Below are 13,666 nucleotides of genomic sequence, written 5' to 3' on the forward strand. Positions count from 1 at the left end.
TTTTAGGATTTTATTTATTTATTTGAGAGAGAGCATGAGCATGAGAGCACAAGCGGGGGTGGGGGGTGCAGAGGGAGAGGGAAAAGCAGGTTTGAAAGAGAGCCCTCTGGCCTGGGACTCAATCCCAGGACCCGGAACTGAAAGCAGACGCTTAACTGACTGAGCCATCCAGGCCCCACCTCCCCAGAGTCCAGTTTTTGAAAAAGGATAGCAGCCAGTAAAATGTATTCATCAGTAGAACCGGTTTGGGACAACAATCTAGAATTATCTACCCAATAAATATTTTTCATTCTCTTTAACTCAATTCCAATTATGATAATTACTTCACTAGAAATTAAATGTGAAAACATTTGAGTTGATATAAAAATCTGTTAAGAAATTTCTTCCAACAATTTCTAGTCTATCCCCACATTTCTCCACCCTCTACCTTACGAAGAGCATAGCCCCTCCCTCACTACTAGCTCTACTTTCCCACTAGCCCTCTCGCCTTTCACCCTAGAGATGTCACCTAACCACCACCACCGTTCCTGGCAAGAAAAAATCTTTTCCTTAAACTACATTAGTTTACTCTGTGCCCACAGCGAGGCCTACCGCCTTTGTCGTACAACTTTGGCTTCTCGGAACTCTAAACCATTCTGTATAAGCATTCCCTAAAGTTGCTCCAATGCTTTCCACTCCTTAAAGGAGGACGCCCACTCCTGTACGGACATGTGCATCTCTTTCAAGATGGCCGCGCCCGCTACAAAGTTTTGCTGCTTGGCGCGCTCCGCCCGCAAAGCGGAGTCCACGGCCTTTGGGCTTGGTGCGCCTAAGACATCCATAGAGACGGGAGCGTGCGCATCGCCCTTTGTGTCGCTCACAACTGTCGTACCGGGGCTAGTACTGTCCTCTCGGGCAGAAAAATGAGTTGTACGACAGGTCTTCCAATATGGCGGCTCCCACATAAATCGGCCAACAGGGCGCCGCCATACTCTCTTGTAGTGTCTTTGTCTAAAGACCGAAAGCCGAACGGAATCTTCCACTGTGCAAGGATGCCTCCGGGGTGGTGGTTTGGCAGCCTGTAGACTCGGATGCCACAGACGTTAAACTTGACTTTGTGAGGTGGAACAGTAGCGTTTGTGAGTCTGAAGCCGAAGTAATGGACCGTGGCTCTTTGCACCCACCCAACTGGTGCGCGAAGGCTCTCTTAAGGGGTCTCAGTTTCGCCTTTTGGGAGCGGAGTAAGGTTGAGCGAGGTTTGTGGAGATTTGGAGTTAATGGTAGGGGAGGCTTGGGTTGTCCATGAGAGAAGAAAGCCGCTGTGGGGTGGGGGATGCATTCTGTGATTGAGGGAGCGGGGTAGTTGGAAATGGTGCAGGCCTGGGGATGGTCAGGGACTGGAGTGGCCTGGAGAAAGTTGTTAGGGCTTGGGGTATTGCTTTGTAGGGGAGGTCAGTGACTGGGGCGGTCTTGAAGGCAAATCAGTCATTGGCGTTACCTAAACAGTGAGTCAGTGATTTGGATGCGCTTGGGATAGGTCAGTGACAGGGGCATCTTTCAGGTAAGGTCACTGATTGATGACGAATGATGGGAGGTCAGTGTTTGGGGTGTTCATGAAAGAAGTCAGGAATGGGGGTGTCTTTGAGGTTGTGTCAGTGTCTGAAAAGGAATTATGGGGAAGATTGGTACTTAGGACGGCCTTGAGGGGCATGTCAGCAATTGGAGCATCCTTGGAAAAAGGTCAGTGACTGAAGAATCCTTGGAACATGTCAATGATCAGGAGGTCCTTGGGAGGGTTTACTAATGCCAGTGTCCATGGTGGGAATATTCATGGGGTTGGGGGTGGGGGTTCAGTGATTGAGACATCTTTGGTAGATAGTTTAGTGCTTTTGATGTCTTTGCTTAAGTCAGTGTTTGGGATGTACTTGGGGGGAGGGGTCAGTGATTGATCTTTAGGGGTGGTCAGTGAATGGCGTGGCTTGTGGGGAGGTCAGTGCTTGGGGCAGCTTCCTTTCTTGTCTTTGAGGGTCTGCAATGGTTATTTTATTTTTTATTTTCTGGTAGATATAAAAGCAGCTAATTAAAAAAAAATCTTCCCTTTCTTTACTGAACTCTTATAACAAATGTAATTACTAATCGATTCTTGTAGGTTTTCCAGGTAAGCAGTTAGAACACCTGCAGGTAAGTTTAACTCAGAGAAAAAAATATGGACTTTGGATTTGGGCAGACCTAAGGGTTTTATCCACATTCTGCCACTTTACTATGTGAACTTAGAGCAAGTTTCTCAACCTCTCTGAGACTCTTTTCCCATTTGTTAAACGAAAACAAAAAATAAACAGTGCTAACTACTCATACAGTTAAAGATCACCCAGTAGATACCCAAGACAGGTTAGCAAGCAGTATTCCAGTATTTATACCTGTTTCTCTGGATTTTTTAGGATTTTAAAAATTTCTCATTGGACTTTCCCCCCAGTGTTTCTTTGATAATGGTCTTTCTCTAAGTGCAGATTTAGTTTTGAGTACAGTTTTGGTAAAATTACATAATTTAACGATGACAGCTTTGTTTATGTTTCTTTGTTATAAAATAATTATATGTTTATTGAAAAATAAGTCATCAGGTTATATATTACTTTTTTCTTTAGACTATCATATTAACCTACGATCTAAAGAAAACATAAATTTATATATATATATATATATATATATATGTATTTGTGTATATCTAAAATACATATACACATACAAATAAGGACTCAAACAACTCAGAAAATCTATTATATTCATCCCCAGGTCCTGGCTTCCTGGGATAAAATAGTTCCTATGAGGGAAGAAAGTGAAGGTATGAAGATCAACACTGCATCCTTGACCAGAGACCTTGAACTAGAGCTTCAGAATAGAGCCCAGAATCAACAACAGAGCATATATTAGACTTTCTGATGGTAGCTAAGGGCTCCAGAAAATGTCCAAGTCCCAAGTGAGTTTATTTATATATTTATTTTCCATTAGGCCTTCCCTGGGTTTGAAGAGACTTATAATACATGTATTAAAAGAATATGTTTATTCAGTATTTATGAGGACTACTCTATACCAGATATAGCATGAAGAGATAAATGTCAGAATTTGGGAAAAAATAGGGGCGCCTGGGTGGCTCAGTCATTAAGCATCTGCCTTCGGCTCAGGGCATGATCCCAGGGTCCTGGGATCAAGCCCCACATTGGGCTCCCTGCTCTGCTGGGAGCGTACGTCTTCCTCTCCCACTCCCCCTGCTTGTGTTCCCTCTCTCGTTGGCTGTTTCTCTCTCTGTCAAATAAATGAATAAAATCTTTAAAAAAAAAGTATTTGGGGAAAAATAGACAAAGGATTAACTTCACAGCCAGGTTGCAATGAGAATATGTAAATCGTATGTTTATATAAATTATTATTATTATTTTTACAGATTTTATTTATTTATTTGAGAGAGAGACACAGAGATAGCGATAGAGACCAGGACCCTGGGACCATGATCCAAGCCGAAGGCAGATGCTCAACTGACTGAGCCACCCAGGTGCCCCAATGTACAAGTTATTTTAAGTTCGAAAATAGATTATGACCCAGAAAATTCTAAACAGTTCATAAAATCGAGCTGCACACTTGTCTTTAGTATTAGTAGTTCAATTCCATAGGCTCCTGGTGGTCTGACTTTATCCAGGGATAATATCTAGATTATCAAGAAAAATGGATGGATTCTAAGACCATCATTTGGTCTTCCACAAACAGCCCTCAAAATTCAGTTTTTTCTTTAAATCAGTGGTTTTCAATTCGGGATGATTTTGTCTGCCCAGGGGACATTTGACAATGTCTGGAGACGTTTTTTATTGTCATAACTGCTAATAGGATGTAGTAAATAGAGGCCAGGGATGCTGCTAAACATTCCACAACACATGGTACAGGCCTCCACCACAAAAAGTTATCCAGCCCAAAATGTCAGTAGGGTTGAGGCTGAGAAACCCCAATTTATATTCATTAGCAAACATTTCCAAGTTACATCTATTAGCAAAGTTTTAGAATGTTTCCTTCATAATCTCAGTTCATAATCCATTTCTTCTATTTTAAAAAAATTCCAAAAAAATTTTTTTTAAATTAAAATTCCAATTACATTAGTAAAGCTTAAAGTGTTCTCAGTTTCAAAGTTTCAAATAGTACAGAAGTTTCTAGAGCTAAACACTTAAGTCCTCTATTAATCCTTTTTCATCATCCTCAAGATAAACTATATAATAACTTAGGTGTATTCTTTTGACTTCCCCTGTCAGGATTTAAATATGTAACTATGAATTTGTATATATTTGAGTTGGGGGGGGTCCTTGGCCAACCCTCAGGTTCAATGATTCTCTGAAAGAAATCAAAAGGACTCAAAAAAAGCTCTCACAGGTATGAATTATTATAGTGAAAAGATACAGACTAAAGTCAACAAAGGCAAAAGACACAGAGAGTCTAGGAGAGACCAGGCACCAGCTTACGGTTGTCCTTGCACAGTGGAGTGGCTTGAATAGCATTTCATTGTCCCAGCAGTGATGTGTAACAACAGGTGGGAAGTGTTGCCATCCAGGGAAGCTCACATGCCCCGTGGTGCCTAGGATCTTATTGGGAGTCAGTCAACACAGGCATTCAGCATACATGACTAACCTCCGCTACTGAGTCGCCAGCCCCCAAAATTCAAACTGATAGAGCATAGCCCAAGGTTTCAGGAATGTGAAAACACCTGTAGAGGGCTGGATATTACAGGGGTTCAGAAGTTATCTCCCAGGACCAAGTCAGGGGCCGGTTCTCCTGAAGACAGGCCTTTCTTTGGAGCATGCAGTGCTTGGGGAACCCAGGCCTGCTGAGTCAGCGCTTTACCACACAGAACCTAATACCCATTGTCATAACTGACGTTACAGTTTATGTACTTTCTGTAACTTATTAAATGCACTTAACCGAGTACCTCGGAAGTCTATCCCTATCAACATTTAACTAACAAAAATAATAAGTGAAAAAATTTTCGAGTGCCTATAGTGTGTTCTACCTACTCTAAATTCAGTCATTTGACTTCACAACTCAGGAAGAAATGTATTTGTAGTGTTTTAAATGCTCATGGTTTTTCACTGTGCTGTCATTCATGTTACTTCTTTCTTGAATTCCATTCACTGCCCTCCTCCCCTCTCTGAAGTTCAACCTTTATAATTTTTCTCCTCCCCATTGGTGCCCACGTGGTGTACATTTCTTTCTCGCCTTATGTAAATGTGTTGTATTCTCATGCACTTGCATTCCTCTCTCTGCAAGCTAGTATGCTCCTTCAGGGTAGGAGAGAATCTTATATACAAAGGAGTATCTAGTGCAGTCTCTGACTATGGGTGCATTCACATAGATTGTAGATAGTTCCTAGATTAAAGGATTTGAGGATGTTCTATTCTATTTCTCTTTTGTGAAAGAGGGAACGTGTACATCAATGAATGACTGGAAGCATAAAGACAGGATATTTTAAATAAAAAAACAGTTTTTCCTACAAAGCATAATGCAACGCTAGTTATACAGAAAGCAGTCAAATGACTTACCATAGGATAAATTATTATATTATACTTATCTTCACAGTATTAACCAATGATAATCCCTTTAGAAATGAATAGGAATGTTCTATTTCAGGGGTCACTGTCATTCAAGGATGTGGCTGTGGTTTTCACATGGGAGGAGTGGCAGCTACTGGACCCCGTTCAGAAGAACCTGTATCAAGATGTGATGTTGGAAAATTATAGCAACCTAGTATCAGTGGGTAAGCAGAGCTTTCCCAGGGTAATGTAGGCAATCAATTGCCTTTCCTTTCTCAGTGATGAAATGTGTGGCCCCTTACAAGTACCTTACTTTTTTGAACTTGAATTCATACATCATAGATTTTAGTACCTCCTGGCCTCTAACAGAGTGCTTTTCTTTCACGCCCAAAGTAAAAGGCCATTATTTGGCTACGATCCAAATTGTACAGGCCCTTAAATATAACCTTCCCCATTTTTCAGAGGCCTTGTGGCCCAAGTATTTGGGTCCATGGATCTGCTATAATTTTCCTTGAGTAGGGTACCAAGTTACCAAAGCAGATGCATTCTACCAGTTGGAAAATGGAACACCATGGATAACAGAGGAAGAAATCCAGAGTCAGAGTCATCCAGGTGAGTGAAAAACCAGCCCTGTGACATAAATGGAGGGAAATTCTTGTTTGGTCAGAAACAGGGACCTATTGTTTGGAGAAATCTTGAAGTTTTTAAGCTCTGAGTGTGACAGCACAGGGAACATAAGTTCCCACATACATTAATATTGGCTCCCTTTTTTTTTTAAGTAGGCTCCATGCCCAGGATGGAACCCAAGACAGGGCTTGAATTCACGACCCTGAGGATCAAGACCTGAACTGAGATCAAGAGTCAGACACTTAACCGACTGAGCCACCCAGGTGCCCCTTGACTCTACCTTTTAATCTCTCCATATTAGGATTCTTTTGCTTGGTTTTTAAAAGAATACATTTCTGGGGGCGCCTAACTGGCTCCTTTGGTAGAGTGTGTTCAGGGTTGTGAGTTCAAGCCCCATGTAGGGTGTGGAGCCTACTTAAAAAAAAAAAAGTTTCCAAAAAAATAAAAAGAATACATTTTCTTCTCTTATGTATTTGGATCATATTCCACTTTAATTCATCTTGGAACTTGTTCTTCTAATCTTTCTCCCTGGCATCCTCAGTTTACCTGCCTTCTCCTCATCTCCATCCCCATTATTCATGGTTATAGCTCTCTTGTCTAATATACTCAGCATTTGTAAATTGTCCCTTGTCTCCACATTCTATAGTTTATTCCATTTTTTTTTCCCTCCTTCCACTTACAAATGTCTCAGACTTTCATTGTATACCCAGCCTCATTTCCTCTTCTCTGCTTGGCCTTTGCTATGGAATTCTAGTACATGGTCATTGTGGCTCATTGGTCTCCTTTCTAGAAGACACCTGGGAAGTTGATTGTCATACAGATGGGCACAAAGAAAATCAAGGCAACCTTGAAACTATGGAGAGTCACCACGAAAATAATGCATTTAGAAAAATATTGTCTCTAAGCCTAAACTTTGATGTCCCTTTAGCACAAAGATCCCATACATTTGACATACTTGGGAAACATTTGAAACCTAGTTTAGAGTACATTATTCAGAATAAAAGCTATGCAAGAAAGAAAGTTGAATTTAATGGCTATGACGAAGTCTTTCTTTATACTAAGCATGAGAAAATTTATACTGGAGAAAAATACAATGAATATAATGAACATTTAAAGGCTTTCAGCCATAAGTCACAGCTTATTAAACATTGGAAAACTCGAACAGGAGAGAAACAGTATAACTGCCGTGACTGCAGGAGAGCCTTTTCCCAGAAGTCAGACCTCATTAAGCATCAGCGAACACACACCGGAGAGGAACCCTATGGTTGCAGTAGATGTGAGAAAGCCTTCAGCCGGAAATCCCATCTCATTTTACACCAGAGAATCCATACAGGAGAGAAAACTTATGGATGCAATAGATGTGGGAAAGCTTTTACTGATAAGTCTTGCCTTAATAAACATCAGAGAACTCACACAGGAGAGAAACGGTTTGAATGTCGTATATGTCAGAAAAGCTTCAGCGATAAGTCACAACTCACTTCACATCAAAGAACTCATACAGGAGAGAAGCCCTACAGATGTGGTGAGTGTGAGAAAAGCTTCAGCAACAAGTCACAGCTCATTATTCATCAGAGATCTCACACAGGAGAGAAACCCTATGGCTGTGATGAATGTGGGAAAACATTCCCCCTTAAGTTTAGTCTCATTTTACATAAAAAAACTCATACAGGGGAAAAGCCTTATGGATGCAGTGAATGTGGAAAAGCCTTCATCCAGAGATCTGAGCTCATTAGACATCAGAGAACTCACACAGGAGAGAAACCTTATCACTGCAGCGAATGTGGAAAAGGCTTTAGTGTAAAGTCACTCCTCAATACTCACTGGAGAACTCATACAGGAGAGAAACCCTATGGGTGCACTGAATGTGGAAAAACGTTCTCCATCAAGTTTAGTCTCATTCTACACCAAAGAACACATACAGGTGAGAAACCTTATGAATGCAGTCAGTGCCAGAAAGCTTTTACCCAAAAGTCACACCTCACTATTCATCAGAGGTCTCACACCGGAGAAAAACCTTATGAATGCAATGAATGCCACAAAGCCTTCAGCCGGAAGTCCTATCTCCTTATTCATCAGAGAATTCACTCGGGAGAGAAACCTTACGAATGCCTCCAGTGTGGGAAAACTTTCTCTCACAAGTTTAGCCTTATTATTCATCAGAGAATCCATACAGGAGAGAAACCCTATGGATGCAGTGAATGTGGGAAAACTTTTCCTATCAAGTTTAGCCTCGTTTTACATCAGAAGACACATACAGGAGAGAAACCCCATGAATGCAGTGAATGTCAGAAGTCTTTTGCCCAGAAGTCACATCTTATTATACATCAAAGAACTCACACAGGAGAGAAACCTTATGGATGCAGTGAGTGTTGGAAAACTTTCTCCCACAAATTCAGCCTCATTTTACACCAGAAAACTCATAGAGGAGAGAAATCATGAATGAAGTGAATATCCAGAAGTTGTCATTGAAAGTGAAAAGCTGATTACACCAGAGTTTACATAGGAGTGAAACCTTAAGACTACGGACGTGGACACACTTTTTCCCCCCCTCCAGACTCACACCTCATGCTTATAAGAGAATGGTACTAGGCAGAATGCCAGACAGGAGGAAATACCTTCCTTCACACATGTCAACTGAATGTAGCCAGAAGGAACAAATAGGAGGGAATGTGTGTGTGTGTGTCTGTGTGTGTCTGTGTGTGTGTATTGATTGTGAGGATGTTGTTGGCATGCAGCGGTATCAGAGAATTGACACTGAGGAAAAAATTCTATACTTCAGTGAACCTGGAGTATCCTCTTTTATGGTTATCATGTGGGATGTCATTTCCTGTAATTGTGACATAATCAGCATTATGGAAAATTATAAGTATGTAAATATAATTGTGACATAATCAGCATTATGGAAAATTTTAAGTATGTAAATAAATACACTTGTCAGAAAACACAGCAAATATTATATCAGAACTATGTGAGAACATGTGTTTTACATCTATTTTTAATATTAAAATGATTGTTCATAATTGAGAATTGCATGTGTTAGCATAGCAATCGTGACTCCCTAGTACATGTACTTAAATGTACACAAAACTTGCCAATAGAATAGTCTGCATTTAATCTTTATATCATTACAGTGCTATATAAGTTGTAATTGAACTACATGGTTCATTATTTTAGTAAGGAATCTTAATAAAATACTGAATATCTCCTCCCCTGCCACCCATTTCCTGGTATTTGTAAATGGGCCTAGAAGATTTTGAAAGTTCCTTGAGTAAAATGTTTTTTTCATTGATTCCAAGGTAGAATTTCCCCCTACACATAATTAACAATGAAGTTAGAATGCAGCACACAGTTGATGACTTGGCAGATTTAAATGGAGGGGCGCCTGGGTGGCTCAGTCGTTAAGTGTCTGCCTTCAGCTTAGGTCATGATCCCAGGGTCCTAGGATCGAGCCCCGCATCGGGCTCCCTGCTCAGCAGGAAGCCCACTTCTCCCTCTCCCACTCCGCCTGTTTGTGTTCCCTCTCACCGTGTCTTTCTGTCAAATAAATAAAATCCTTAAAAAAAAAAAGATTTAAATGGAGAACTTAGTACACAAAATAATGGTGTATCACACAATCAAAGGTATCTTAGGTTGGATGAAATACAGTAGAAGTATCTGTAATAAAGAATTTTGTTTCTTCTAAACCAATCAGATATTTAGGGTTTGAAGATAATGAGTATTCACAAGTTTTATACCCTTTTGAATTCTAAAGAGTTTGAGAGATCATGCCTGATATCAGAAGACAGAAATTAAATACTAGCATTGGTCCTGCTACTGCTTGATTGGACAATGTAACTTGTTCCTATAGTCAAATAAAGTAAGCTCCTATTTCCCGTCTCCTGTACAAGGTACACATCCCTTTCAAAGAGCATAAGTGAAACTTTAGAGGTGTTTTTATTAATCCCTTTCTAGAAATGTAGCTGGAAAGTCTCGTAAATTATTTTTCTTTTTTTTTTAAAGATTTTTAAAAATTTATTTATTTGACAGAGATAGAGACAGCCAGCGAGAGAGGGAACACAAGCAGGGGGAGTGGGAGAGGAAGAAGCAGGCTCATAGCAGAGGAGCCCGATGTGAGGCTCAATCCCATAACGCCGGGATCACGCCCTGAGCCGAAGGCAGACGCTTAATGACTGCGCTACCCAGGCGCCCCTCTTATTCCAGTTTTTTAAAAAGATTTTATTTATTCATTTTGAAAGAGAGCATGTGCACATGAGAGCAAGAGAGCATGAGCGAGGGGGAGGAGCAGAGGCAGAGGGAGAAGCAGGCTCCAGGGAGCCCAAGGCCGTGTTCCACGTGGAGCTCCATGCGGGGCTCAATTCCAGGATGCTGGGATCATGACCTGAGCCAAAGGCAGACGCTTACCCGACTGACACACCCAGGCGCCCCATCTCTTATTCCAGTTTTATTGTAGCATAAGGATACAAATTAGAACCACCAAAAAAAGAGACAAATAGGAAAAAGTCTGTGAAGGTTGTAAACCTAAATCTTCCATCATCCTCTGAGATGCATTACCCACCCAGCACTGAGAAATGACATACTCAAAAGAGTATTGCCAATCAGGGAATTTCACCTGAACTTCCTTCCCAGAGATTTTATTTGGGTTTTATCACACAGACATGATCGATTTCAGGTTAAATTCAATCTCCAGCCTCCTCCACTCCCTGGAGGTAAGACTGATACCATATGGCTTAAGGCCTCAATCTTCTTCTTCTTCTTCTTTTTTTTAAGATTTTATTTTTATTTATTTGAAGAGATAGAGACAGCCAGCGAGAGAGGGAACACAAGCAGGGGGAGTGGGAGAGGAAGAAGCAGGCTCCCAGCGGAGGGGCCTGATGTGGGGCTCGATCCCAGAACGCCAGGATCACGCCCTGAGCCGAAGGCAGACGCTTAACGACTGAGCCACTCAGGTGCTCCAAGGCCTCAAGCTTCTAATGAAATGGTTGATTTTTCTGGCTAGCCAGCTCCTATCCTGAGTCATCTCCTTAGCAGAAATTATCTTGTGGTTTGAGGGCCCTTCATGTATAACAAGGACACTCCTATCACTCAGGAAATTATAAAGGTTTAGAAGTTACCTCTTTCTTAGGAACCAGGGACAAAGGCTAGCCAAACTCCCTATGGCAGTTATTGTTGTGTTATTTTTTAAGATTTTTATTTTTAAGTGATCTCCACACCCAATGTGGGGCTGGAACTTACAACCCTGAAATCAAGAGTCTCAAGCTCTACTGACTGAGCCAGCCTGGTGCCCGAATGGCAGTTATTTTTAAAAGACTGCTAGGATAATTGGTTATCCTACAGAAAAAGTGTGTCTAAGTGACACCCTACACAAATCAATGCTTTATGTATTAGACTAAAAGTCAGTGAACTTATTTGATTAATATAGGGCCAGACAGTATTTTAGGCTTTGCAGGAAACATACAATCTCCATTTATTTAACCCTTTAAAATTTTATTTATTTATTTTTTAAAAAGATTTTATTATTTATTTATTTGCCAGCGAGAGCGCGTGCAGACAAGCAGAGGGATCAGGCTCCCCCTTGAGGAAGGAGCCCAATGCGGGGCTCAATTCCAGGTCCCTAGGATCATGACCTGAGCCAAAGGCAGACACTTAATGACTGAGCCACCCAGGCATCCCAATCCTTCAAAAATTTAAAAACTAATCTTAAGGTCAAAGGCAAAAAGGCTGTGGGCTGGATTTTGCCCATAGGGTGCAGTTTGCTGACCCCTGGAACCCTAAATACGCAGAGCAAAACTCGAAAAGTTTTAGAAGAAAATACAAGAGAATGTTTTTGAGCTTAATGTGGGGAAGGATTTCTTTAAAAAAACTAGGTAGTGGGGTGCCTAATTGGTTGAATCCATTAGGTATGGGACTCTGGATTTCAGCTCAGGTCATGATCTCAGGGTCATGAGATGGAGCCCCATGTCACGCTTTGAGCTGTACATGGAACCTGCTTAAGATTCTCTCTCTCCTGGGGCGCCTGGGTGGCACAGCGGTTAAGCGTCTGCCTTCGGCTCAGGGCGTGATCCCGGTGTTGTGGGATCGAGCCCCACATCAGGCTCCTTCGCTATGAGGCTATGAGCCTGCTTCTTCCTCTCCCACTCCCCCTGCTTGTGTTCCCTCTCTCGCTGGCTGTCTCTATGTCTGTCAAATAAATAAATAAAATCTTTAAAAAAAAAAAAAAAAGATTCTCTCTCTCCTTCTCCCTCAGCTCCTTACCACCCCACCCCACCCCAAGAAAGAAAGAAAGAGAAAGAAAAGAAATAGATAGAAACTATAATGGGAAAGATCAATAAATTTCATCTACGTTGAGGTATTTCATATAATATACATAAAAAACAGTAAAAACAAGCTGCACATTGAGAGAATATATTTGTAATAAATTGTAAAAAGATGAAAACTTAAGATTATATAAAGGACTCTTACAAATCAATAAGAAAATGACAAGAATAAAAATCAATGGGCAAATATTCACAGAAGAGGCAACTCTGAATTAACATTAAAAGATACATTTAAAAAATTTAATCTCTACACTCAACCAGGGTCTCAGATTCAGATCAAGAGTCACACAGTCTACGGACTGAGTCAGCCAGGCACCCCCCAGATACTATATTTTTTAAAAAGATTTATTTATTTGAGCGAGAGGAGAGTGTGCGTGTGAGACAGAATCCTGAAGCCGACTCCCCGCTGAGCCGGAGCCTCACATGCACCTCTATCCCACGACGCCCAGATCATGACCTGAGCGGAAAGCAAGTCACTTAACCCACTGAACCACCTAGGCCCCCCAAGATACATTTTAAGTTGGAAATTGACCAATTTGTGGATGAGCCAATTCTCAGATATTTTATCTTCCCCCCAAAAATTCACAGCAACTCCTACTGGAATGGATAATTTTAATAGGTTTTGGACATTTCTATAAAGTTATAGTTAGCCGATTTATACTGTCTTAAAAGGTTGTGACTGTACTTGATTTGTCTCTGTCCTAGCTCACTATTCCTGCAGGTGGGGCAGCCTGGATTAGAGAGCAGAGAGAAGGGAAGGCAGGCGCAGAAAGCGCGGGCCAACGCACCAAAGTGACAAAACAGCACGCTCCAGAATACTCTTCCAGTAACATTAGTTGCAGGCAGCTGCGCTAAGATCGGATGGCACTGCCATCAAGAATGCTTGCATGTGATTCCTTAGAAAACCATCCGCACCACATTGCTTAAGCTACGACAGCATCATAGCTGCTTTTGTATCCACTTACTTCATAGACCACACTTTCAAATTTCAACACTTGGTGTTTTCCAAACAGGCCCGGAACAAAAGGTGGCCTTGACTGTGAATTTATATTGTGAGCCTCACGCACACCCTCCAAGCCTAATATCACTGGCTGAGATGCCCACTTAGATTCCAGCCTATGAGACGCTCCCATAGCCTCTTTCCCGGGGCGTGATCCCCGCTGTACGGACCCCTAACATTCGCCA

General features: G+C 41.4%; 2 protein-coding genes across 11 annotated transcripts in view; one reads left to right on the forward strand and one right to left on the reverse strand.

The window, feature by feature from the left end:
- ZNF613 (zinc finger protein 613) overlaps window positions 1-13,666 on the reverse strand; it is a 55,540-nt gene that overhangs the window by 19,248 nt on the left and 22,626 nt on the right. The gene's annotated exons all lie outside the window — the stretch shown is intronic.
- Window positions 6,977-9,019, forward strand: LOC113247313 (zinc finger protein 84-like). The gene is given in 2 exon segments (XM_048223975.2): window positions 6,977-8,595; window positions 8,598-9,019. Coding segments are annotated over 2 exon segments (1,626 nt in total). The 5' UTR covers window positions 6,977-7,022; the 3' UTR covers window positions 8,651-9,019.

Source organism: Ursus arctos, unplaced genomic scaffold (assembly GCF_023065955.2).
Source record: "Ursus arctos isolate Adak ecotype North America unplaced genomic scaffold, UrsArc2.0 scaffold_19, whole genome shotgun sequence".
Taxonomy (NCBI): domain Eukaryota; kingdom Metazoa; phylum Chordata; class Mammalia; order Carnivora; family Ursidae; genus Ursus; species Ursus arctos.